Below are 24,596 nucleotides of genomic sequence, written 5' to 3' on the forward strand. Positions count from 1 at the left end.
TATTGTTAAGATACATGTTATAAAGACAGCTGGAGCAAACTTGATGCCACAGGGACCCCTAGATTTTTATGCCTCAAAAAACCCTGATTGCTGTCTCCCCCAAAAATTACACCAGCAATATGGTTTGACTCTACATGTGTAAAAGATAGGCCTGACAGACATGTACCAATTTAGGTAACATGGGCAGAGTGAAAGCATGAACCATAAAGTATGTTTCTTTCTCTGAATTGTTCCTGTTCCTTTAGGTTTCATGTGAACCACTCTGATCCTCGGGGGGGGGGGGGGTAAACATAATAAATAAATGCCATCATGGAATACTCTCCCGATATCTGAATGCACATATATTGAGAGCCAGTTTGGTGTAGTGGTTAGGAGTGCGGACTTCTAATCTGGCATGCCAGGTTCGATTCTGCACTCCCTCACATGCAACCAGCTGGGTGACCTTGGGCTCGCCATGGCACTGATAAAATTGTTCTGACCAAGCAGTGATATCAGGGCCCTCTCAGCCTCACCCACCTCACAGGGTGTCTGTTGTGGGGAGAGGAAAGGGAAGGTGACTGTAAGCCGCTTTGAGCCTCGTTCGGGTAGGGGAAAGCAGCATATAAGAATCAACTCTTCTTCTTCTAATATTCTACAAAAAAACTGAGTGCACATATACACACAGTTTCCTTATAAAGTCATCTTGTTTGTGCCAATGATAAACATTGCTGTTATTTTATTTCTGTATGTGAGGTCTTAAAATTCATCTGGCATAATTTTCCTACAGGTGAAAGAAACCCCCAAACAACTTTTAGAACACAGAAAACAATTTAATGCCAGGTTGGTAAAGTGAATGAGACAGCAGAGACTATTTTGGTCTGTAAATGTTGAAATGTGTATTCAGATTTCATGTAAGCAATTTCAGCAGTCTTCTACCAACATTTCATTAACCAGTTTGTTCTGTCCCAGGAACCCTGTGTTATGACTTGTTCTCAAATGTACTTTTACACCTGGAAGACTTCCAGGATATAGTTGTTAAAGCATGTTACTATTTGAAATGACATGCAGATCAAGAAATATATTTTCTTCCTATTGTGGCATCTTACTTCCCAGTTACTAGCTCGAGAATACTACAAAAACAACAATTCCTATTGCCTATTCAAAGTCATCTTACCAAACCTAATCGGAATTCTAGTTCTGGCGTGCTACTTTCTAATGGCAGACTGAATCATCCTATTCTGCTATTATATTGGATCCTACTGACTTTTCCACTAGTGTAAGAAAAGGCCTCATTACACACACAAAGGTTATGCTAGGGCTCAAGGGACACTCCTGGACAACAAACCACAACAGGACTGGGGCCACAATGAAGCAGGGCATCAAATGTGATCAGCCCTCACCCATCTTGCGCCAGTGGAAAAATTGTAGCATCCAGCAGAATGGGATTATTCAGTGGGCTCTTGTGCTAGAATCCCACTGGCCACCAGCCTTGTGAAACTAAAACACTCATTTTCTAACATGTGGCCAAGCTTTAAAAGCAAGGTGCTTTTAAGTGAAATCAGATGTAAACAGACATTTAGATGGATCCTGCAGGTGACACAAAACCATTCAGAAGATGTGGGCTAGCCTCTGTAGAAATCTTTTCTATTCATACAAAACAAACTCTTCCCAAAGAATACTACTGGAAAGGCTTTGTGATAAAGCAGCTATTTCTAAAACGAAGTCCTACATATCTCAAGGGGAAAGGAGGACTTTCTATTATTATTAAGAATTGGTTAAAAACAAAATTTGCTCTTATTATATAGGTGTGCAAGTAAGATACCACCCTTTAAGCATATCAGGGTTTCAAGTATCTCAGCTTAACCATACATAGTATCAAAAGTGGAAAGGTTCTACAGTATATAAAAAAGGAAAACATAACTCATTTTCTCTCACTATCCAATATAATCCGTGTCATATAAACAATGCAAAGCCAAACCCAACAGTTTTGGAAAGGTAACTGTTACGTTCATGCCACAGGGCTAGAATGTCAACCACTTTAAGGCAGAAAGTGCTCAATACTGACTCTGTTATGGAGGTTAATCACTGTGAATTTAAATAAGGACACCCCTCAAAAATAAAATTTATCAAGCATAGTTAAAATCAGATCCATGAAGATTGAGAGTCATTGCAATCAGCTTCAAATCAGCTTCAAAGTCACAAAGACAAAAGAAAATCAACATATTTGAGGGGTACAAAATTAAACCTGAGTGCTGAGAGTATTAAATGCCAACTGGAATGTCATTATCCCATTATTAATTACTATTGTTTACTACTGTAATGGGAAACAAAATTATATATTTTTTGTCAGGAAAGAATAGTTCCTACAGAAAGCAGGTGGTAAATATTAGTCAAAACTGAGGGACAATGGTAATAATTGAGGGGTGACAGGAACCAGACCAGATTGAACTATAAAACAATCTTTGACCTCAAGATTTCTGAACTAAATCTGATACAAATCTCTGCCTTATTCATCAAGTGATGGATGTTGCTTTTCAAGGAAAAAATGGGCTGGCTTTTACCATGCATGAAACCTGTTTAATCATAAACATCTGGACTGAGTCACCAAGAAGTACAACCTGAGCAGAAATAAAGATACACACACACCCTCCTCGAGTAGAAGTAATGGAATTAGGACCAGATGAAGATACTTGAATACTTTCAACGAGGAGGAAAGCCCCCACGGTGTGTGCCTCCCCTTCCTCCCCGGAATCCACCTCTTTCCCCTCGGAAATTAGTTCGATTTCTCTCTCTGCCCCTTTCTCCTCGGCCAGCTGAAGTTCCACCTCTTCCTCCACCTCTTGGTGCTCCACCTCCTCGGTCTTTTGGTGGTGGAGATTTAGGTCTAAGTCTCTCAATCTCTTCTGTACAGCCAGTTAGGTGAGAATTTGGAGCTGTGAAATAAGATGTATATGTTTCTGCATTGAAGTTGCTGTTTGTGAGTGTGGGTCCCACGGTTAGCCAGCCTAAGGAGGAAAAAAGCAGCAGAGAGAAAGCAAGTGAGAGATACACACAAGGTTACCTGCCTTGGTAACTTCTGCACGGGGCTACTGCAAAGCACTCTGCCCAGGGGCTGCCTTTGTAAGCCATTTGGAAATTTCAGCTGGTGCAATACCAGACACTAGGATGATAACAGGAACTAACCAGGGACAAACACATAACTCTGGCACTCAAACAAGTTGACTTTCTGTTGAATTCGGTGCACAGGGCTAGTTTTGAGCTTGATCCTTTACACCAGGGGTAGTCAAACTGCGGCCCTCCAGATGTCCATGGACTACAATTCCCAGGAGCCCCCTGCCAGCATTCGCTGGCAGGGGGCTCCTGGGAATTGTAGTCCATGGACATCTGGAGGACCGCAGTTTGACTACCCCTGCTTTACACAGTACAATTTGACAAAAGGGCCTGAACACTTCCCCCATAGGTCCCTTAACGCTTTCAGGTCATCAGAGGAACTCTGCTCCAAGGTCCCTTACTGCCAGAGGTTACGCAGCTGGTTGAGATAAACAATATGAAATTATCTTGCCTTTCTGAAAACAACAATTCTTGGAGACTTTGTCATTTCTACTTCTTTCAAGAACTCAATGGTTACAGATTTTGGAAGAAACCTGTTTTTAATTTAGTTACAATCAACCACTGACCTATGCCACATTCATTTAGATAACTTTCTAGAATATGCAAGCTGATCAGAATTGATTTCTGGCCATTTAGCACCATGAACTAGGTATGACCCATGATTTTGGTTCCCAAAGTAGCTGTAAAGACACCAAGATATTACCGTGTCCAGGACATGTTCCGTTGTTCAAAGAAAACTTTAAAAAGTGTAAGCAATATGATAGAAGCATTATAGATCTTTCAGAAGTAAAAAAAAAGTCCTACTACAAAATGAGGAATTCGATAAGGTGCTACAAGGCAGAATTTGAACACCTGTTGAGTAGAATGTCTGAGCTTTCCTGCAATGTTAGATCATCAGTTCTGTGGAGAGGACAAATGAACCAGGATAATTTGACACCATGTCTGCACTAGGAACATCAGGAGCTTACTATTCTTTCTTACGACTCTCTCTTGGTGTTGTGGTTAGGAGCACGGACTTCTAATCTGGTGAGCCGGGTTTGATTCTCTGTTCCTCGTCCACATGCAACTAGCTAGGTGACCTTGGGCTCGCCACAGCACTGATAAAGCTGTTCTGATTGAGCAGTAATATCAGGGCTCTCAGCCTCACCTACCTCACAGGGGGTCTGTTGTGGGGCGAGGAAAGGGAAGGCAACTGTAAGCCCCTTTGAGACTCCTGGCAGAGAAAAACAGCATATAAGAACCAACTCTTCTTCTTCTTGTACAAGGACTTTAAGCAAATTGATTAAACTACAGAAGGCTAACCTGGTCGGATTGTACTATCCCGGCCAAAAAGATGAAGGCGTCTTCTTCCGAGACAAAAATGTTCAATAATGTGAAATATCTCAACGGGTTTCTCTATGTTGCCAATTTCAGGTTCTTCTGTGATGATTAAATCAATGTCAACATTAGCATGGATAAAGTCTCCATCGGTACTGCGGCGGACAGTTCCTTTAATGCCCATCAGGCAGTGTTCCTGGGGGGGGGGGGGAAGAGCACATGGTGAAAAAAAATGAGACAAATTTCTAAGATTAAAAAATGCCAAGCCCCATCACAGATCACACACATCAACATAAGAAAAGAAAAAGCACAGTAACACATGATCCTATGAGGCTGAGGTAGGTGAGGCTGAGAGAGTTCTGAGAGAACTGTGACAGGCCCAAGGTCACCCAGCTGTGGAGGAGTGGGGAATCATACATGGTTCTCCAGATTAGAGGCACCTGCTCTTAACCATCACACCAAGCTGGCTCTCTGGGAAGTCTAAAATGCAAGGAAGGTAGAAAGATAACGAGACTTAACTTGTTACCCTCTGAGAAGGTGTTTTGTATGGACTCTTTCAACCCAATTAGTTCTAAGGGCAAACACTAGACTCATGAGTGAACTGAATCAGTTTTAGTTGTCTGTATTTCAAACGACCTACTATTCAGGCTTTAAATGGCAGCTCCAATGCTGTCGCATCCTGAGAACCCATATCTGCTGTGGAGTGGAAAGCCACACTTGTAATGTGACTTGCAATGAAGACGGAGTCCATAATTTTTCAGAAAGCCTCTCTGAGTTAAAAGCCACTATGATTTCAGCCTTCAGTGAAAATGTAGGATTATCATGCAGTTATGATCTACAGCAGAGGTGGCCAAACTGTGGCTCTTCAGATGCCCATGGACTACAATTACCATGAGCCCCTGTCAGCATGTTTGGTCACCCTGATCTATACTGTGGACTGCACAAGTTCTAGTACAGAATAACACTATAAAATGGTATATGCAGAGAAATTTCTAAGGATTTAAAGAGTTGCCTACTCCCCCAAGATTAACCAAGTTGGACAGAAAACAAACTTGGGGAAAGGGAGAAATGAAATGTGATTCTCCAAAATCACATCTCTGGAAAAGCCTTGAATTTCTCCCTTGCTTCCAGAAAGGAAATGTCATTTGACCACTCTAATAAAAAGACAAGACATAAGAAGTAATGAGAAAGCCTGGTCCTTCACACGGTGGAGTACTTTATAACGTTCCCGGTGATGTGTAAAAATGTGCCACAGAGAGCGGTGAATTGCTTCTTTTGGAGGTTCAGGTCATCACTTAGCAGCCTTCACTTACAAGAACAGTTCTACAGCTATATAGAACTTTTTAAAAAAAGGCTAAAACAGGCAGTAGAACTTTGAAAATTCTACTCATGGCAGAACATATATTTCCAGAAAGTGCTTCTAAATCAGAATTTCTTTTAAATAGAAGTTACCCAGGAAAGGTCTGCTCAAAGTTAAAGTTTTCCAAAATTATAAAAAATAAAAGACAAGGAAACCTGCTACTAAAAATCCTTTCCAGGTTAAAAAAAAATTGCAGTTCAGAAACACGTTATTCTTTTTAACCTATGTTTAGAGGCATGAATCAGATGATTTTAAACATGTGTACCCTTGTTTTTATACTAAAATTCTGTTTTTCATCTTCTCCTCTAGTTGACCCCAATTCATTCACCATCTGCCCCCTCTTTCCACAAGACTAGATGTGAAGCAGCTTAGCCAAGTCATAAGTACAGCTAGCCCAACTTTTTCTAAAAACATACCCTATCGTTTATGCTATTCACATCCATCTTAGCACCACCTATCCTGGGATTTTATACAGGTTTTTCATTGTAAATGTTCATTGCATTATGCTGTGGAATCCCTGCTAACTTGCTTAGCAGATAACCCATAAGGGCAGTCCAGGTGAACTGACACTTCAGCAGCCTTTTCTTTTCCAAAATTAAGGATGACTGCTAGTGGCTAAGTGCCATGCACAAAGGAAGTCTATATAATTGATGTAAAATTACTTGTGGTTGTATAGGGATTAATCTGCTGTTGAAAGTACGACACCCAAATGGGCAATTTTCCCTGGATCATAAAATGCTGATTTACTGAAGTCACCAGATGGTTTCCGCAAAACGGCAGACAAGAATGAATAATCATTTCCAGATTTCTCACAGGAGTTTCATAAATGAAAAACCCACTGAAGAAAAATGACCTCTGGATATGGGGTTGGATCCAACCAGTTTTTTCACTCCACCTTGTTCAATTATCCTCTTTGCTAGAGACTCCATCCCACACAGCTTTTTGCATGCAGGTCCCAGAACAGTCTTTTTTGGTGGTCAAAGGACCTCCCAAAGGACCTCTCACTTTCTTCACCAGCAGAACAGTACATTGCTCCAGGAAAAGAAGAAGAATTGGTTATCAGACCCTGCTTTTCATTACCCAAAGGAGTCTCAAAGCGGATTACAATCACCTTCCTCTCCCCACAACAGACACCTTGTGAGGTAGGTGAGGCTGAGAGAGCTCTGATAGGACTGCTCTGTAAGAACAGCACTATCCCAACTGTGATGTGCTCAATGTCACTCAGCTGGCTACATGTGGAGAAGTGAGGAATCGAACCCAGATTGCCAGAGTAGAAGCCATTGTTCTTAACCACTACATCAAGCTGGTTCTTCTCTTTGATGTAGTTTCCTCTGGTAAAAGGTGCCAAGGTTTAAAAAAAAATAACGCCTTGGGCTAATCAGTACTAGAGTTTCTATAGTCAAAAAAACTGAGACAGCACTGAAGACTACTAAATCAGTCACCAACCTTAATATATGCTATGAACCGCTCAATCACTAAAATTAGTGATTTTTCTTTCTGCCAACCTGTTGCTATAGTTGGGCAACTAAAAACCGCTCAATCACTAAAAGTGGCATACAAGTAAACTACAGATGGGTCAACATAAGTTTCTAGAATTTTTGTCAACACCTAAATAAGTGATCCTTAATATGCTAACAAATTTGTCCAATCATTTCTCTTCCTTGTTGTCCAAAGTATCTTATTGCATTCTCTTTAAAGATCTGCAAACTCATTGCAGTACAGATTCTTCTTTCTTAGTTCTATATGCACAAAGTACAGAGAACCACTAGTGGATTATATCCACTTGATGCTTACTGCTACAACCCCCTGACTCATCCTGCGTTCACCAACCCATACACACACACTCAGGATCAGGTGACTTGTCATAAAGTAGCATGGTGAGCTGCAGCTGGAAAGGGGGAAATCTATGGCAATGACAGTCCCTCCTCCCTTGCTCAACTGCTGTTGGGGAATCGCGACTGACTCCAGCTCTAGGTAGGTCAGTGGTGCTGTTGTTGTTAAGTGCAAAATCGTGTCCGACCCATCGCAGCCCCATGGACAATGATCCTCCAAGGCCTTCCTGTCCTCTAACATTCCCGGGAGTCCATTTGTACAGTGGGGCTGTCCAAATATTAAAAAGGACTGTTAAACATTTGTTGAGCAACGGCATGCTTGAGTCTACCATCATTAGGACAACTGTTAATAAAAATCTAGTGGCATTTGCCACATTAAGTGTAACTAGGCCCTAAATCCACCCTTTCTGACATCACTAGTCCAAGCAATACTAAGGGCTTTTTCCAAGGACAAGAGCTCTATGGTACATTCTCTCTCCAACCTCACTTGCCACAAATTCCCAGTTATAGCTCTCAAAAACCTGCTCTTCTCTGAAACAATTACCCTAGTTAGGAGCAGAACTGTTTCTAGGCAACCGCCGCAGCTAACGGGAAGTGCATCTTTGTCAGCATAGAAGGTGGATCTCAATCCCTTGGGGGCAGGGGAAACCAGAAGAGCATATTTGAAGCAGTCCTGATAGCAAGATGTGCTATTTACATTTCAACAGAGAGGGTCAATTTAGTTGACCAAATGAAAGTCAATCACATTGAACCCCCCAACTATAGCAACAGGTTGGCAGAAAGAAAACTATACAAGGCATTCTACCCCTTCTCCTTTCTCTGCCTGAAGGGTGAAGGAAGGGTATAGTATTTCCATGACACTTTAACTTCTCTGATCTGCATTTCAATACGAATGAGTGAATAAGAGCATTCATATGTTCCCCCAAAGAGCTTCATGAAGTCCTTAGTTGAAGGGAAAGAGATTTAAATATTTAATTGGAGCAAAAAAATCCACAACTGGTAAAAATTAGTTACCCATTTTCTAAAACCATTATCACATAAACGAATCTTTGAAGGAAGCAAGCAGAAGTCAATTACCCTGCAACTGTTTTTTTTTCCGTCTGAAACAACTACCAATAGCTACAAAGCATCTGGTGTTTGTTTAGATCAAGTGAGATAATGAAAAAAGAAATTCAGTCCACGATGTACCTTTGTTCGTTGAAAGACAGCCTTTGGGTCTAGAGTCTTGGTCTTCCCAGGATTGTTTTTATTGGTTTTAATCCAACAGATATCTTCACATCTCCTATAGCCCCATTTGCGCAAGCACTGAAAGATTTCAACGCAACAGCAACAAAATAAGGTACGAGTGTTCTAAAATATATCCAAGCACAGGAACAATGAGTCCTGCCATCCCTAAAAAGCTCTCAACCGTGAATTCCGTAGAGGAAAATTGAACAAATGCAAAATTTTCTAGCTGGTTTAAGAGCTCAAGAGACACTGATAAAACAAATCCCCACTGTGATATCTCCTAGAGATGACACAATGTCAAACAGGCAGACTAAACAGTAAAGCTTTTAATGTGCGTGCTATTGCAGCACAGATGCATCAGAACTACACAGAAGGGTTTCCTGCACCTTTACAATGCCATTATCAGTGTCTGTGACTTTCAACAGAAATACAGCAAATTGCAAGCAGATTTTTCGGAGGAATTCTTAAGAAATGGGTTATCTATAACATACCGATTTTCCAGAACTTGATTCATTTCATCTCTGCCTAAATCCACTGGCTACAGCAACACTAAAAAGATTTGCATTCAAATCATAAAAGGCTGAAAACTGTGACATTTGGAATATTCTGACATAACTCCCTTTATTTTATTATCTTACCATTCTGCCAAGATCCAGACCTTCGCCAGAACCACACCAGAGAAAGACAAAGGATCGCAGGGAAGCGATTTCTTCAATGTCTAGCTTCATGATCTGCAGGCAACCAACACACAAATGGCAGTATTTTAAGAAGAATGCTTTGTTTAAATATGAAACAGGATTACAGATGGCCATGTTCATCCTGTGCCCCTGCGAATTTACCGACATGCAATTTCTTTCCAGAATGTGTCTTGTTCTCAACTCTTCGACAAATGTGTCCTTCAGTTAGAGGAATATTATTACAAAGTCTCTGTCTATTGAGCTAACCTTGCCTTAACAGTAGGCAAGGCAACAGTAGGCAAAAATATTTCAGATTAGACTGTTTGGTCTGTACAAGGCTGGATTATAAACATATCCCTTGTGATTTTCATTGGTGTCAAAGGATTACACAGGAGTAAATGTATAAACTTCCAAAGAAATATGCACAAACAGTGCGTGCTATTCCAATCATTGAAAAAATCTATTAGAACGATACCACTCACAAACCATCAATGTGTATTCATTCTCAGAAACTGCTCATGACTGAAACTAAAAGATAATCATTCTTAAATAATGCTCATCTTTGATTTCTGACAGCTAAGAAAGCATTGAAATGATGAAAGAGGCACAAAATAAAAATGAAAAATGAAAAGAAAAAAACATTGCCCTTTCTAGTGGGACACCCCCCAAGAATAATTAACTACAGATGTGAATAAATGGAAGCAAATTCTTGCTTCTTCTAACATTTAGAAACAAGAGGAAGACCAGGGACCACAGTCAGGTGCAACCTTTATTATGCCGGCCTGTTTTGGGCCCTTCCATCTGGGGATTCTCCCCACCAACTAAGTTGGGTTGATGCCAGGCCCAGTGTCCCCGCAGGCCTCTTATCATCACACTTAGGCAGGGCCTAATTTGTCTGCTCTCCTGGCCTTCTTCCCAGCATTGACTGTTCCGTGTCCTGGATTTCCAGTAAGTTAAGGGGTAAAGGGACTGCCCCCGGACACTTGGAAAGGTATGCTATTTGACTCTAGCCAACAATCGTTCCTACCATCTGACTACTAACTTTAAAGAATACAAAATAAACACTTATACTTTTCCACCAATTTTCTTCGACTTTGCTTAACACTAGCACAATGCCATCCCTCTCGTGTTCCGGTAGCTTCAGAATTGTAGGAAGTTTTTTTTTTTAAGGCTGGGTTATGTAACAGAAAATGACACTATCACAGTGTTTTTTTGTTTGTTGTTGCTTATTTAAAGATAATAGTGGTGAGACAGGAAGTGACCTCAGTTATAGAATGCAAGGAGAGTCTGCCGGGACATAAAGCACTGTAAAATAAAACAATTTCATGCAACTACAGGATGGGGTGCTTAAGGGGAGTCTGATGTTGTAAAGTAAGACTGCACAAAAGAACTTGTGAACCTAAAAGAGACTGACCATAAGCATTAGGTCAGCTTTAATGCCAGCTTTTCCCCCAGGCAACTCACCTCATCCCAAGTCCAGCACTTCTCATTCGCAGTGATGCCAGTCTCCCTGTAGTACTCTTCTAGTGGTGGTTCCAAAAGAATCACATCAAACTTGGACTTTAGCTCACGGACATCAAAAGCCTCCAGGTCAGCTTGTAAATACCTATTTATACAAATGGGTAACAATTGCTTGGATTAGTTAATATGGTTTGTACTAACTATGCTGAGAGCTTTTCAGCATTCCACTAAGTGATACAATTTTACACACTGAGTTCATGTTATTTTCATTTACACAGACAGCAATATTTTCTCTATCTGAAGGTGTTGTTCAGTGACAGTACCGACCAAAATGTTCAAGATCCAAAAGTGCACATCAAAAAATAAAAGGAGTCCCTGGAGTCAACCCATGATATTCTTACTTAGGGTGAGACACTCCCATTCTGCAAAACAGCCTTAAGAACTGTCATCTGCAATGCACAGAAATCTTAAAGCAAATCTGTCTTCCATTAAAGATGACAATTTTTTAAAGAACAAAACACTGATTTGGAGGCAGTATGTCGGAATATCAACATGGTTTAAATAATGTTTAAAATTCCATTTCCCATTATTATGGATATTGTTTATGCATTCAGCACCATCACATCACAAATTACAAAAAAAAAAAAAAACAAGCTCTGCCCTAAGATTCTGTAACCTGAAACTTGATAATAAGAAAAAGAATAAAGGGAGAAAAATCAGGTGGAGTTAATTAGGAGAAAAGACATGGATTCGTCCTGCTTTAGTCCAAAATTTCCTTTGATGTATTTTCCCATGATCTAGACTGCAATCCTAAAGACACTTTCCTGAAAGTAAGCCCTGTCATTAGTTTGTGTCCATGTAAACATGTTCCTCTACTTCATGCCACCACCCCAAGTTAAATTCAGTTAAAACCCCAAATTAAATCCAGACTCCTACATGTCTTGGTAAAAGTAAAGGCTGCCTCTGAGCAAGTACAAAGAGCAGAGATCTTCAAATACTGCATCCCTTCCACTGTGCATGTGTGTGAACCTGAGTGATGGGCCAAGGTCGCACATGGAGGAGTCAGAACCACTGCCTGCTCTGTTAAATAGGCAAGCTTTATTCTTACAGATGGTTAACCTAGAACATTAGACAAGAGAAAAATCACTACCAAGCCTACTGGTTATCTTCACCACATCCCTGCGAGGCAAGCTAGGCTGAGTGTGTGTGTTTGGCTCACAGTCATCAGGAAGCTTTTGTGGCAGAGCAGGGATCTGAACCTGGATCTCTCAGCTTCTGGTCCAACACTCTAGCCTCTGCATCACACATAATAAAGCCATCCACGGTGCAATCCTAAACAGAATTACATCCCTCTAAACTCACTGACTTCCGTGGGCTTAGACAGGTGCAACTCAAGTACCCCAAACAATGTGGATACATTCTTTAGAAGTGTACATTGTTCAGTTTATAAACACAACCCCAAAATAGAACATGCAAATCTTAAACAGGTGCTGAAAGGTTCTTAGTCAGCAGACAATTAAGGTTAAGCTGCCCCAGAGAAAAGAATTCAAGCCCATTAAATGTACTTACATTGGGGGAGTGTTAGATTTAGATATTAGCTCATCCTTCAGCCTGATAAGCTCCCTGAGTTTTGGATATTCTTCAAACCTGTCCGCTAAGCCTGAAAGTAAAACATGTCAATGTTATTCTGCAGAATAAAATTATCATCAATAACTAGAGATGGGGGAAAGTATATGGTGGACTTTAAGCAGCGGCTGGACAGATACTTATCCTGGATGCTTTAGGCTGATCCTGCATTGAGCAGGTGGTTGGACTAGGTGGCCTGGATGGCCCCTTCCAGCTCTATGATTCTATCATTCTAAGTGTACTCTAATCAAATGTAGTCCTTTTCATTGCAACTGAACACAAGGGCAAAATTTTGCCATTCAATGCTCTATCCATTTCTTTCAAAGCCAGTTGTTAAAGTGCCCAAGCATCTTCCAGAACTATGACATCGATGTAAGATTAAAATAAAGCACAAAAGGATTCTTTCCTAAATCATTTAAGATATTCCTATGCATTAACATTATTCTGTAAGGCACCAAAGTTTGGAGATAAAATAAAACTTTCAAAATTAATGTAAAATATTTTTTGGGGGGGAGGGTTAGCTTAAGATATTTGTATGCATGTCCACACAACTTTAAAAGAATGCAAATTGCTTTTGGCATGACTGCATTATTTGGGTCTGCATTTAACTACTGCACATGTTAAAAATGCCATGAACAATTTTTTAAATATCTGAGAGACCAAGCTGCAAGTATTTTTGTCTATTTCCAAACAGAGCTAACAGGATAATCTTTTTTAAAAACAATCCAGGACCATGATATGAATTTTCAACAAAACATATACAGAATATTCTGCAAGGGTGTGTTTTTAAGACCCCTTCACAGATACTTAACTGAATACACACCAGTTTACTAGGTAAAAGAATGTCCAAAATCTAATTTTGGTGATAGGGAGCCATTTTTAAAGGGAATTCTAAGATTCGAATCTAAAACTCTACCCAGAATGAACTACATGTTACATAATTTGATGAAAAGCATTACATTTTTTAATTGTTTGATACAGAAGGCAGTCGCCAATATTTATGGTGTTTTTGCAAAGGCTGAATTATGGCATGATAGATATATCAGAAATCTGACACGGTAATTACCTAACACTGTTTGACGAACCACTACCCTGTTTGCTAAACAACTGGGGGATGCTAGACTGATACAGCTTTCCTCTGGACAATAATCAAACCTGCAACTCCAACAAGGCACCATGAAGAGAGGTCACGTGATGTGCTTTTGTCGCTCTGACATACCCACATCTCTGATAAAGTTCTGTGGTCTGTGTCCAGTGTCCACGAAGTGCTGACAGTAATCATTGTGAGGATTTAAACTCTGAGTCCCCTAGAGGAAGGGAAATACCCAAGAATAAATACTGGCAGCATGAGGCACAGATTAACGTCTCCCTCCTTCACATTCCTGATTGTGTATCAACACCACTCAAAGGTTCTTAACTTCTTAGCTAGATCGTCTTCAAACCTCATCTAATATATGCTGTATAGTTAAAAGATGGATACTATAATGCGCAGAGCATTCAATTCATCCCCTGCTGCAACAAATGATATATAGCTCTAATATTAGAAATATTTCTATTACCTATAATGAAACAAACTGTGACTTAGGACAGGATCAGCAATCATTTTTAAGGAGCAAAAGTGACATAAGGTCGGAGAGTCTAACAACAGCACAAATGTAGAGGAATGGGTTACCTTAAGAAATGTGCTGGAATCCTTGTAAATTTCTTCTTCGTAGGGCAGGTTTTCTTCCTCTTGCTGCAACTCTACTTCATCCTTTGGAATAAAGCATATTTTATACGCATGTAGAGACAGGACGTTTCTCTTCTCATTATCATTCCGCTTCTTAATGAAGGAAGAAGAGGGCTGTCTATGGACATGAGCCTCCTGCAACAGCAGATCATGAGTGGTTCCACTGCCAGTTTGGGAAAGAAGGGGGGGAACGACCCAGATGGTGCCAGAAAGCCCCCCTTCTCTATCATTACTGAATCATATTACCAAGTACGCTACATTAAATAAGGTACTTTGAAACAACGCTCATAAGTTTAAAAGAAATGCCCGTTTAATACATCCCGTCAAGCATATTGCATCTCGTATCTTCTGGACTCTGCGTGTGTGTCAAGGGAAACAGCATTAGCAAAAATCATTAGGTTAGCTAAGCACTCTTCATGCTTAATAATGGTTCTTCAAGTACACGGCAAGCCACTGGGATGGGGAAGTCACAAAATCCTTGCAGTATGGTTGCGGAGGATAACCTGAGTGCTCAGAACCTGGGAACATCCCACAGTAGGCAGAGTCAGAAGGCAGGCAGTTCATACTCTTAGGAGCTAATACGCTTGCTCTCATGCACTCAAACTAGCCCCTTCCTACAACAACTCCCTGATATCGTTTGCCGTGGGCAAGACGAGAGCATGAAAGGGAGGCAAGCGACTCCACTGAGAGTCTATCAAGCAGCAGCTGGAAGAAGCCATGCAGTCTTCTAAATCAACAGGTCAGGTATTTATCACCACCTCCTTATCTTTGCTCTGCTTCATCCCAGGTCAACTGAGCCTTCTGGGTTAGGGGAGGTTTCCAAGAGGCAAGGGAGTGTTGCCATCCCCCAACCACATGGCAGGTCATGGGAAAGGAAAGGGATTGAGGGAAAGCAGGGGTCCAACATTACACAACAGGAAATTCATTTGGAGCTTATACTTACCAGGGCATACAAATCAAGAAGTCGGAGAAACAATCCTGCTTAGCCCATTTATGATAATAATTTTTAAAACCTGCTTTAAAACAGCTATTACGGCGTGTTGGTTTAAAGTTGCCCTTTCCTGCAATTTTTAACAGCTCTTCAGCACTCTTTTTTGAGACATGACAATCAGAACTGTGAACAGCATTTCAAATCTGGCTCCTACCATGCACTTCTATTATAAGATTATTATATGGCAGTTTATCCCCAATCTCTTACAAAAGGTAAGAAATTTGACTTTTTGAAATTGCTGCCGCACACAGAGAAGATATTTTCAGCAAGTTATCCAGCATAACCACATGGTTCTTTTCTTTAAAAAAAAACTCTGTCACTATGAGTTTAGGATGCATCAGGAGATATGTAAAATGAAGATTCTATTTTTCAATATACATCAGTTTGTACTTATACTCATTTTCAGCCGTCATTTTGTTGCTCGCTCACATGGTTTGGAAAGGTCCCTTTTGCATCTCTTTGCAATCCATTTGTTTCCACCATTCCCAACAGCATCACCTCCTCACCCATCCCACCCACTCAAGATCATTTATTAATTAAATTGCACCTGCCCCAACACATCTCTCTGAAATCCCATCGGATCAACTCCCTCCATAGTGTCCGTTCATGGCCCCTTTCCTGTTTGACCATTTACTAAAGCAGGAAAGGACAAGCCTTCTTAACCCAAGATGGTTGCAGGTATTCAAAAAATGCATTGCACCTAGAATTAAAACAGACATGATTTTGCCTCTGAAACTGGACTGCAACAGGTGCAAGAGCAGCATGGGCAGAAACTGTTGCTTGTGCTCACAATTTTTTAAATACCTTGATGATAATAACAATTTAATTTTTGTATCCCGCCAATCCCGGTTGGCGCAGGACAGGTGAAAAGGCAAGCGCAGTCATGAACTTAGTCTTGTTTAAATCCATAAACTGCTTTTTGGATTTATAGGTCATATTTGGAGCAGCCATAACTAATCTAACATCCTACAAGAAGACAAGCCCGTCTTGTAACGTCAGCAAAGGTTTCAGTATGCAGCTACAAAATAATTTCCCCCCATTCATATTGTTAGAAAACCAGTCAAGTCTTGTCCCAGAGCCATTAAGGAAAAGATTTAAGGAAGGTACTTAAATGGTTGCAGGTATTCAAAAATGCATTGCACCTAGAATTAAAACAGACATGACCAAGACAATGGCTTTAATTATTAAAGCTGCCACTGAAAAGACAGCAACTCAGACCTTTGCATTTCATCATTGGAAAACTCACAGCCACAAATATCTATTGTGCAAACAGGTATTTTACCACCAGCTTACCTTATATTCTTCTATTTCTTCTTCATCAGCTTCCCCCTCATCTGGAAATTTGCGTTTGGCATTTGGTGCAGATGTATCATAAGCAGCCCTAGAGATGGAAAAAGAACATTTCATAAGCATAAGGACTGAAAATGTGGTATTAGCTTTAAGATTCTGCTTTAGTTCCCATGAAGTCAGTCATCTTCATTTTCATGATTCCTCTCTTTTTATGATCTTCTCTTGAATTTAATAAAAATGACTGGAGAAGAATGTCTATTAAAAGACCTGTATGCTGGAACATGTTTTCTCTTCTGCTGCCAAATGCAAAGTCACCTTGAAATTCTGAAGGAAACTGGAAAAGTTTGCGGGAGGACAGAGACTCTTCTATTAACTGAATTGTCCTCATTTGTTTTTATACCTTTCAGCTACTGCAAATATCCATAGGTAGGAAATGCAGTTGAGTCCTCTACAGTAGCGATCCCCAACCTGTGGGCCGTGGACCACATGTGGTCCGTCGACTAATTGGAGGTGGGCCGCGAAGGACGCCTTCTACCCCCCCGCCCCAGCCCTTTACCACACACTTCGGGTGTCATTGTCTCCCATCACTCCCACATGGGACTATCTCGTTGCAGAGAAACAAGCTCAGAGTTCCCATTGATTTGTCATTGTCATGAGTTAAAATTTCCATGAAAATAAAATGTTCCTTATGTTCATTGTTGTGGCGTGTCTGTATCTTATTTTGAAGGGAAGTTTAAACATTACCATAGTTATCAGAGAGCGTTAGGGCAGTGGTTGAGAGTAGAGGAGTAAACTACCCCCCCCACCGGGCCTCAGTAAAAGGCGTTGAGTGGTCCCCGGTGATAAAAAGGTTGGGGACCACTGCACTAGAGCAAGCTATACCAGTGGTATGTGAATGGCTGCCTCGGACGCCAAACCTTAGTTCAAATCCCTACTTTATCATGGAAGCTTTCTGGGTAACCCTGGGCCAGCCATGCACTGTTGGCCTAATGTACTACACAGAGTTGTTGTGAGGAAAATGATGTAAGCTGCTTTGGGTCTGGACCAGGGGAAAAGGCAGAGTATTTAAAAAGTTAATAAATAATACAAAGCATAATGTTAACTTCTGCCGTATATCTTGAGTAACGTTCACATGATCTGCCCTTGATGGTCCAGGCTAGCCCAACCTCAATCCCAACTCGGAAGCTAAGCAAGGTTGGCCCTGGTTAGTATTTGGATGGGAGACCGCTAAGGAATACCAGGGTTGCTATGCAGAGGCAGACAATGGAAAACCACCTCTTAATTTCTCTTGCTTTGAGAACCCTACAGGGTTGCAATAAGGTGGCTGCAAACTGACAGCAAAAAAAACCCTCAGGAAGTTAATATTGAAGAAGAAGAAGAAGAGTTGGTTCTTATATGCCGCTTTTCCCTACCCGAAGGAGGCTCAAAGCGGCTTACAGTCGCCTTCCCATTCCTCTCCCCACAACAGACACCCTGTGGGGTGGGTGAGGCTGAGAGAGCCCTGATATCACTGCCCGGTCAGAACAGGTTTATCAGTGCCGTGGCGAGCCCAAGGTCACCCAGCTGGTTGCATGTGGGGGAGCGCAGAATCGAACCCGGCATGCCAGATTAGAAGTCCGCACTCCTAACCACTACACCAAACTGGCTCTCTGTATTCTGTATGATAATTCATTATGTCTTATTTTAAAACACTTAATTAAAAAACTGGATTGCGAGGCATCCTGTACAGCCATACAGATTGACTTGGGCATAAAGAGAGTCGTATTGCAAAAAGGTGCTTTTGAAATAATGATACAGGACTCAAATGTCAGTCATCACTCTCTGACAGGTGGAACACAAGGACAATTACTACAGCAGAATTAACTACTGACATTATCATATCAATATGAGAGGCTAATATGGGCACGCAACAGGTGGGAAACCATGACAGTATGGGCTCCCTGACTGTTTAACAGACAGTCCTTGGAGAAGAGGATGTTGAAGAATATTAATGTTAAATAATATGAATTTGACCTTCCATTTTATAACCCTACATTCCTCAGTGGAACTACCACCTTCTAAGCCTACAGACTTCAGGGGAGACAGGTGCAATTCGTCGGGGGACTGTACTGCACTACTTGGAAATTTTTGTTTTTTAGTTTTAAAATGATTAATATAAAAGAATAATAAAATTAAAAGCAATTCACTAAATACTATGTGGATGGGAATACTGTTTTACATTTCAGTTTTTGGTTTCCATGTTTTTTTATGGCCATGAAAGAATCCATTTTACTGCTGGCAGGAGCACTGGCCACATTTGGAGTCAGAGCGGATTCACCCTCATGGGCCAATTACTGATGACAGCACAACGTGCACCAGAGCTAGAATTGATCATCTTTAACTGCTGAGCAGGAGCGGTATAAATAAAAGAGTGGGCCTAAATAAAATAGTGGGGTGGGCCTAGTCCAGGATGGGGAAGGGCGCTGACTGGCCCTTTCCCCCCGGACTGACAAGCAGAGGGCCCAATCAGCAGGCGCAAAGCCCCTTGGCCCCAGCCTGACGAGTCAAGAGGCGTAAAGTGCCTCCCGACCCACCGACCCAATGCCCGACGCCTTCCCCCCACTGCCACCATTACCAGGCTGGCTGGAGCAACAACAGGTGGGTGCCAGGCCGCAGCAGACTGGTGGAGGCGGCGGGGGGGGGGAGGATTCGGCCACAGCAAGGGGACAGCCCCGCCGCGTTGCAGACTTTGCGGGGCTGTCCCTTTGCCAGTCCTGCAGCCACCCGGGCCCAGTAGGCTTTGGAGCCGGCAAAGGGACAGCCCCGCCGCGTCACTGACGCGGAGGGGCTGTCCATTTTCCGGCCCCGAAGCACCGCAGCTGCCCGGGGCCAGGAGGCTTCAGGGCTGGCAAAGGGACTGTCCCTTTGCCAGAGGCCTCCACATCTAGTGCCCCGCTGTATTAATCATACAGCGGGCTTAATTTTCTAGTATGAAAATAAATAAGTAAAAACTTGGATTTGGTTACTTTGTAAAAAATGTTTTAAAAATAAATGAATGAAACTTTTTAAAAAAGATGTATGCACCATGCGGCATTTAATTATGAAGAGCATTCATCTAAGTCAGCAATTAATAAGAGCATTCATCTAAGCCAGCCATGACGAAGGGGATCTGGGAAGAGTATTCACTTACTTTGTTTTTAGCAAACTGGTTTCTGTGCTTCTTTATAATTTTAGAGCGGATTCCTGCTTCTAAGAGCCAAAAGCCTTTGAAAGGCAGCAGTTAGCATTCTCTCCCTCCATCCCCTCAAATGCTTCTAGCATGTGAACCGTTAACAGCCCTCCAACAGTACAAACCTGCATGTTTCTCTTGTTTCAGCAATCTCTCTTTGCTCATCTTTGCTATTCAATACTGCACCGATGCTGTCAGCACTTTCAGCCCCCAACTGAAGGGAAAACAAAATGAAAACAAGAACATTATGCAGCCAGTTATAATTATTGTTAACAAAAGAAGCAAAAAAAAAAAGCACAACAGTTCCACCATTTATAATTACTTAAAGTTTTCATTTATTTATCTGATTTATAAACCACCCCTCCTCAGAAGAGGCTCTAACCTTCATAAAGCTTAAAGGGGATTTACATCCTTCCTTGGATAACACACTCCTGTATCTAAAGTGAAATATTGCTGTTACAATGCCTGCCAACAAGAAGATGGCTTTAAACAACAGTTTCAGGAGTTCCACTGATCTCAGCCAAAAAACCCACATAACAACAATGCAGTCACCAAATTTACATAAGTCATTCCTCGTTTCTAAAGCACACCACACACATTATTTAGGCCCTTGGCTGGTAGCCAGTGACCCTTGGATGAACCGCTCACTGAATCCCAACCAATCCTAGATTTTGTTTGTTTACCTGAATGATTTTTTAATTGTATTTTTGTTGTACTGAGTTTGTGATACCACATGTTTGCTGGAAGGGGGATTCTATCATGAAAGTGTAAGTGGTAGAAATGCTTACGTACTCTGTTCCTGCACTATAAGAAGAGCCAATTTTTATACCCTGTTTTTCATTACCTGTAGGAGAGTCAAAGCAGGTTACAATTACCTTCCTTTCCTCTTCCCACAAGACACCCTGTGAGGTAGGTGGGACTGAGAGAACTACATCAAGCTGGCTCTCAACTCCAATCCAAATTGCCCTGCTTCCTCAGAGCTCCTTTTGAAGTTTCTAATATGCATTGAGAGATGTAATCACCCCCCCCCCCACAAAGGATAAAATTCATCCACGAAGGCCACCTAGTCAATACGCTGATAAGGTGACATTGCAACAACAAAAATTTCTCATTAAATTTCTTTTACGCAGCTGATGAAGTATACTAACACACAGGTACAGTACTCAGTTTAGAAAATTGACTAACATCTCTTTTATGACATGTTTAATCAGAAGAAAATTCTACTGAACCCAGTGGGGCCAAAGGAAATACTGACCCCAGCCTACAACAGATTCACTTATTCTGCCTACAACAGATTCACAATCATATACTCTATGATTACATAAACTGTAGCATATAAGGAAATCAGAGAAATGCTCACAGGGACTTCATTTTCACATGCCTGTAAGTACTAATTTTCAAGAGCATTCTAAACAAAATTTCTTTAAAAATATAAACGAAATTTAGTTTATAAATGCAGCCAACAACTCTGTACCCCTAGAATCCACATGTGATGATTTCACTGGGAAAATAAGTTGCCCCAAGATGCCATTGTGAGGGATGGTATATAAATTAGACTGGATGGATGGGAGGAAATGAGTGATCCCATAACCATAAGAAATTGTCCTTTTTCCGGAATTCTGCTCCCAAGCCTTCTTTTTTCTTTTTACACATTCATCTAGAAACCCTCAATCATATTTATTAACACCCAATCTTCTGCATGCTCAGCACATATCTTTGAACTGTGTCAATGACAAATTTGTATCACATTTTACCTCTGCCAACCAGGGAAAACAGCCATATTTATACCCTGCCCATCCTCTATATAGAACAAAGTTTGAATCCAGTGGCACCTTTAAGACCAACAAAGTTTTATTCATACCTTATGGTAAACTGCACAGCTCTTAAAGGTGCCACTGGACTCATCCTCAGTTCTACCACTTCAGACAAACCTGGCTACCCACCTTAATCTATCTTCCTCCAAGTAGCTACAGGTAATCTGTCTCCCTCACCCCACTATGCTTGGATGCCCTAAGAAGCAGCGGCCCAAAAAGCCCTCTCTGGTTCTTCATGGCAGAGGAAGTTCTATGGATGTGATTCTTAGTCCAGATCTCCACCCACCTCTCCATTTGATCAGAAGGGCCTTATAAGGCTCATTCTCGAGCTCAGTTTAGGGGGATTTGCTGAGGCATTAACAGAAGTGCATTCCCTCGGCAAGGAGGCCTCATCTGGCAAGATTAAGCCGGGCTCACAGACGGAGGAGGCAGAACCCCTACATTCTGGAACGCACTGCCCCTCTTCAGACGACGCCCCTTCTGAATATTCCTACACGTTAAACGCCACTCTCTCCAAACACACAAGCGAAGTGGAGGAGGGAGGGGTACCTTTTTCCACTTTGGGTCGTTTGCAGTTCTCAATATTCCCATCTGCAGCGGTTCTGCCCACTCTTCCATCTAATCCAGGGGTAGTCAAACTGCGGCCCTCCAGATGTCCACGGACTACAATTCCCAGAAGCCCCTGCCAGCATTCGCTGGCAGGGGCTTCTGAGAATTGTAGTCCATGGACATCTGGAGGGCCCCAGTTTGACTACCCTTGATCTAATCCTCCGACCCGTGTGAACAAGGGCCAAAGTGGGGAAGACTCAGGGCCCGCTGCTCCTCTCTGACCTACAGGGCGACCCCCACCCCACACACACACCGGGGCCCCCACGCACTCTGCCCACAGGGGCCTGACGTCACCAACCCAGGAGGGAGGGAGCGCCTCCCCTCCCCTCCCCTCCGGAGGTGAGAACACGCACGCGCGTCCCCGCCGCGTTCGAACGGAGAGCCCTCCCTTAAAGAGGCCGCCGGGCAGCCGAAGGAAAGGTACCTGCTGGGCCAGGAGCTGCCGGCGCAGTTTCTGCCGCTCTCTAATCTCCTGCAAGCGGCTGTTCATCCTCCACGAACGGACTCGGGGGCTAAGGATGCGCCGGCGCCTGTTAAAGGCGTCACTTCCGGCCGCCTTCTTGCCAGTACGAGCGGCTGAAGTAATTGCCAGTACGCCCCCGCTAATACGGAACACGGAACAAGGCTCCGAAAGGGAAAAAAACGGAACTCCACACGGTTGTGGTGCTGGCATTCTTGTTAAGGGGACACCCACCCACACCGTTTTAGAAGTAGTTGTCATACATGAAACAGCTTTATCCAAACTTTAGAGTAGTCAAGATAGTTATTAATAATTCTTTTCTATTTTTAAGTTGTTTGGAGAACTTGAAGAGCGACTGATAAACCTTCTGGGTTGTCAGCGGCATATATCTGATTGAAAATCAGGGGAACAGTTTTAGAGTCCAGGAGCACCTTTACAACCTTTTTATTGGAGGTAGGAGCTTCCGTGTGCATGCCTAGCAGCTGAGTGGCGAGCAGAACCCAGTGAAGGAGCAGGTGATGGAGGATTTGCTGCTCTCAACAGCAGGCCTTTTGCAGTATTTGCCCCACCCCATCACCTTCTGACCTTTTATTCTCCAGTAAAGCAGAAAAATTAATTATTTCTTTCCCCGTACCAAGGTATTTGTGCCACAGTTCTCATTCTCAGAAAACAAATCTAAAGGTTGACCTGCACAGGGAGCAGGTCAAGGCATGGCTTCTAGTGAGGTGTATCCTCTTCAACTTTTCTGCAGGCAAAAGATGGAGGGGGATAAACTTTGTCCTGCTTTGATCATGTGGCCAGACCCCTCCAAGGCTATCCTGTATGATAAGCTGTATTTATTGCTACTGCATATTTTAGGGCTTTGCTTGTGAGCAGCATTTTTCAAGTACGAATCTTCCCATTCGTTGTTTCTCTGTTATTGAAAGCCTTAACAAGTAATTAAGGTTCAACTATACCTGAATTCAAAACACATTTGGCTCACTCCAAATCATCATACAACCAGCCATAAAGAGACAGCTGTCTGCAAACTTTTAAAGGCATATTCCCCATGATAAAGTCTCTCTGCGATCATGTAGAGCCGGTAAGGTATAATGGTTAAGAACAATGACCTCCAATCTGGAAAACTGGGTTTGATTCTCCACATCCAGCCAGCTGGGTGAGTGATCTTGGGCTAGTCACAGTTTTCAGAGTTCTCTCAGCCCCACTTCACAAGGTGTCTGTGTTGTGGGGAGAGGAAGGGAAGGCAATTGTCAGCTGCTCTGAGATTCCTTTGGGTAGGGTATAAAATACAACTCTTCTATCGTTCATTCCTGTTTTCCCAAGGACCAAGGGATTCACTGAGATAGTGCTGCTGGCATTAGTTCCTGTTGGGTAACAGAACACTGGAGGTGTATGCCAGTTTTGTAATTGTGCTTTATTTATAAACATGCCAGTATATCATAAATGGAAGCAAAGAGGCACACTGCCAAACAGAAGGTCTGCTGCACCTCATCAGATCCCCAAGAAGAGACTGCAGAATCCAAAGTGTTTCACTATCAACTTACTTGCCACTTTTTCTTTCTGTCCCTTTTTCTCCTTGTCTATTTTAAACCGTACAAAAGCTTTTGTTATCATGCACACATACATATGCCCCTCCTTTTAACTGTATGTGTTTGAATGTACATAAGTCAAAAATTTTAAGACCCCATGATTTCAGTGGGAATGTCTGGACTGAATTATAAACTCTTGCATTAACTGTTGTTGAATATATGCATCTATGATGACTCAACTTTCTCCATCATGCTTACTGAAATACTGACCTTTCAGCTCCATATATTATCTAATGCTCTTGTGGACAAAGTGGGATTCTACAAAGATGCCTACTAAGCACAATTTTAAGTGGGAGGGGGAAGTAACAAGGCATTT

General features: G+C 42.0%; 1 protein-coding gene across 2 annotated transcripts; it reads right to left on the reverse strand.

Annotated features, from left to right (window-relative positions):
• Positions 1-850: 850 nt before the first annotated feature.
• METTL14 (methyltransferase 14, N6-adenosine-methyltransferase non-catalytic subunit) lies at positions 851-22,805 on the reverse strand. Of its 2 annotated transcripts, none has more exons than XM_077300453.1 (11): positions 22,656-22,805; positions 19,934-20,022; positions 16,604-16,691; positions 14,263-14,343; positions 13,810-13,897; positions 12,534-12,624; positions 10,968-11,109; positions 9,465-9,557; positions 8,788-8,904; positions 4,393-4,603; positions 851-2,984 (listed from the first exon to the last, which is right to left on the reverse strand). In XM_077300453.1, exons 1-11 carry the CDS (start codon positions 22,719-22,721, stop codon positions 2,680-2,682), a joined length of 1,371 nt encoding a protein of 456 aa, XP_077156568.1. In that variant the 5' UTR covers positions 22,722-22,805; the 3' UTR covers positions 851-2,679. The 2 variants fall into 2 exon arrangements, with proteins under 2 accessions (XP_077156568.1, XP_077156569.1); XM_077300454.1 differs by lacking the exon at positions 22,656-22,805 and adding an exon at positions 22,172-22,318.
• Between the last annotated feature and the right edge of the window lie 1,791 nt (positions 22,806-24,596).

This window comes from Paroedura picta, chromosome 10 (genome assembly GCF_049243985.1).
Source record: "Paroedura picta isolate Pp20150507F chromosome 10, Ppicta_v3.0, whole genome shotgun sequence".
Lineage (NCBI taxonomy): Eukaryota > Metazoa > Chordata > Lepidosauria > Squamata > Gekkonidae > Paroedura > Paroedura picta.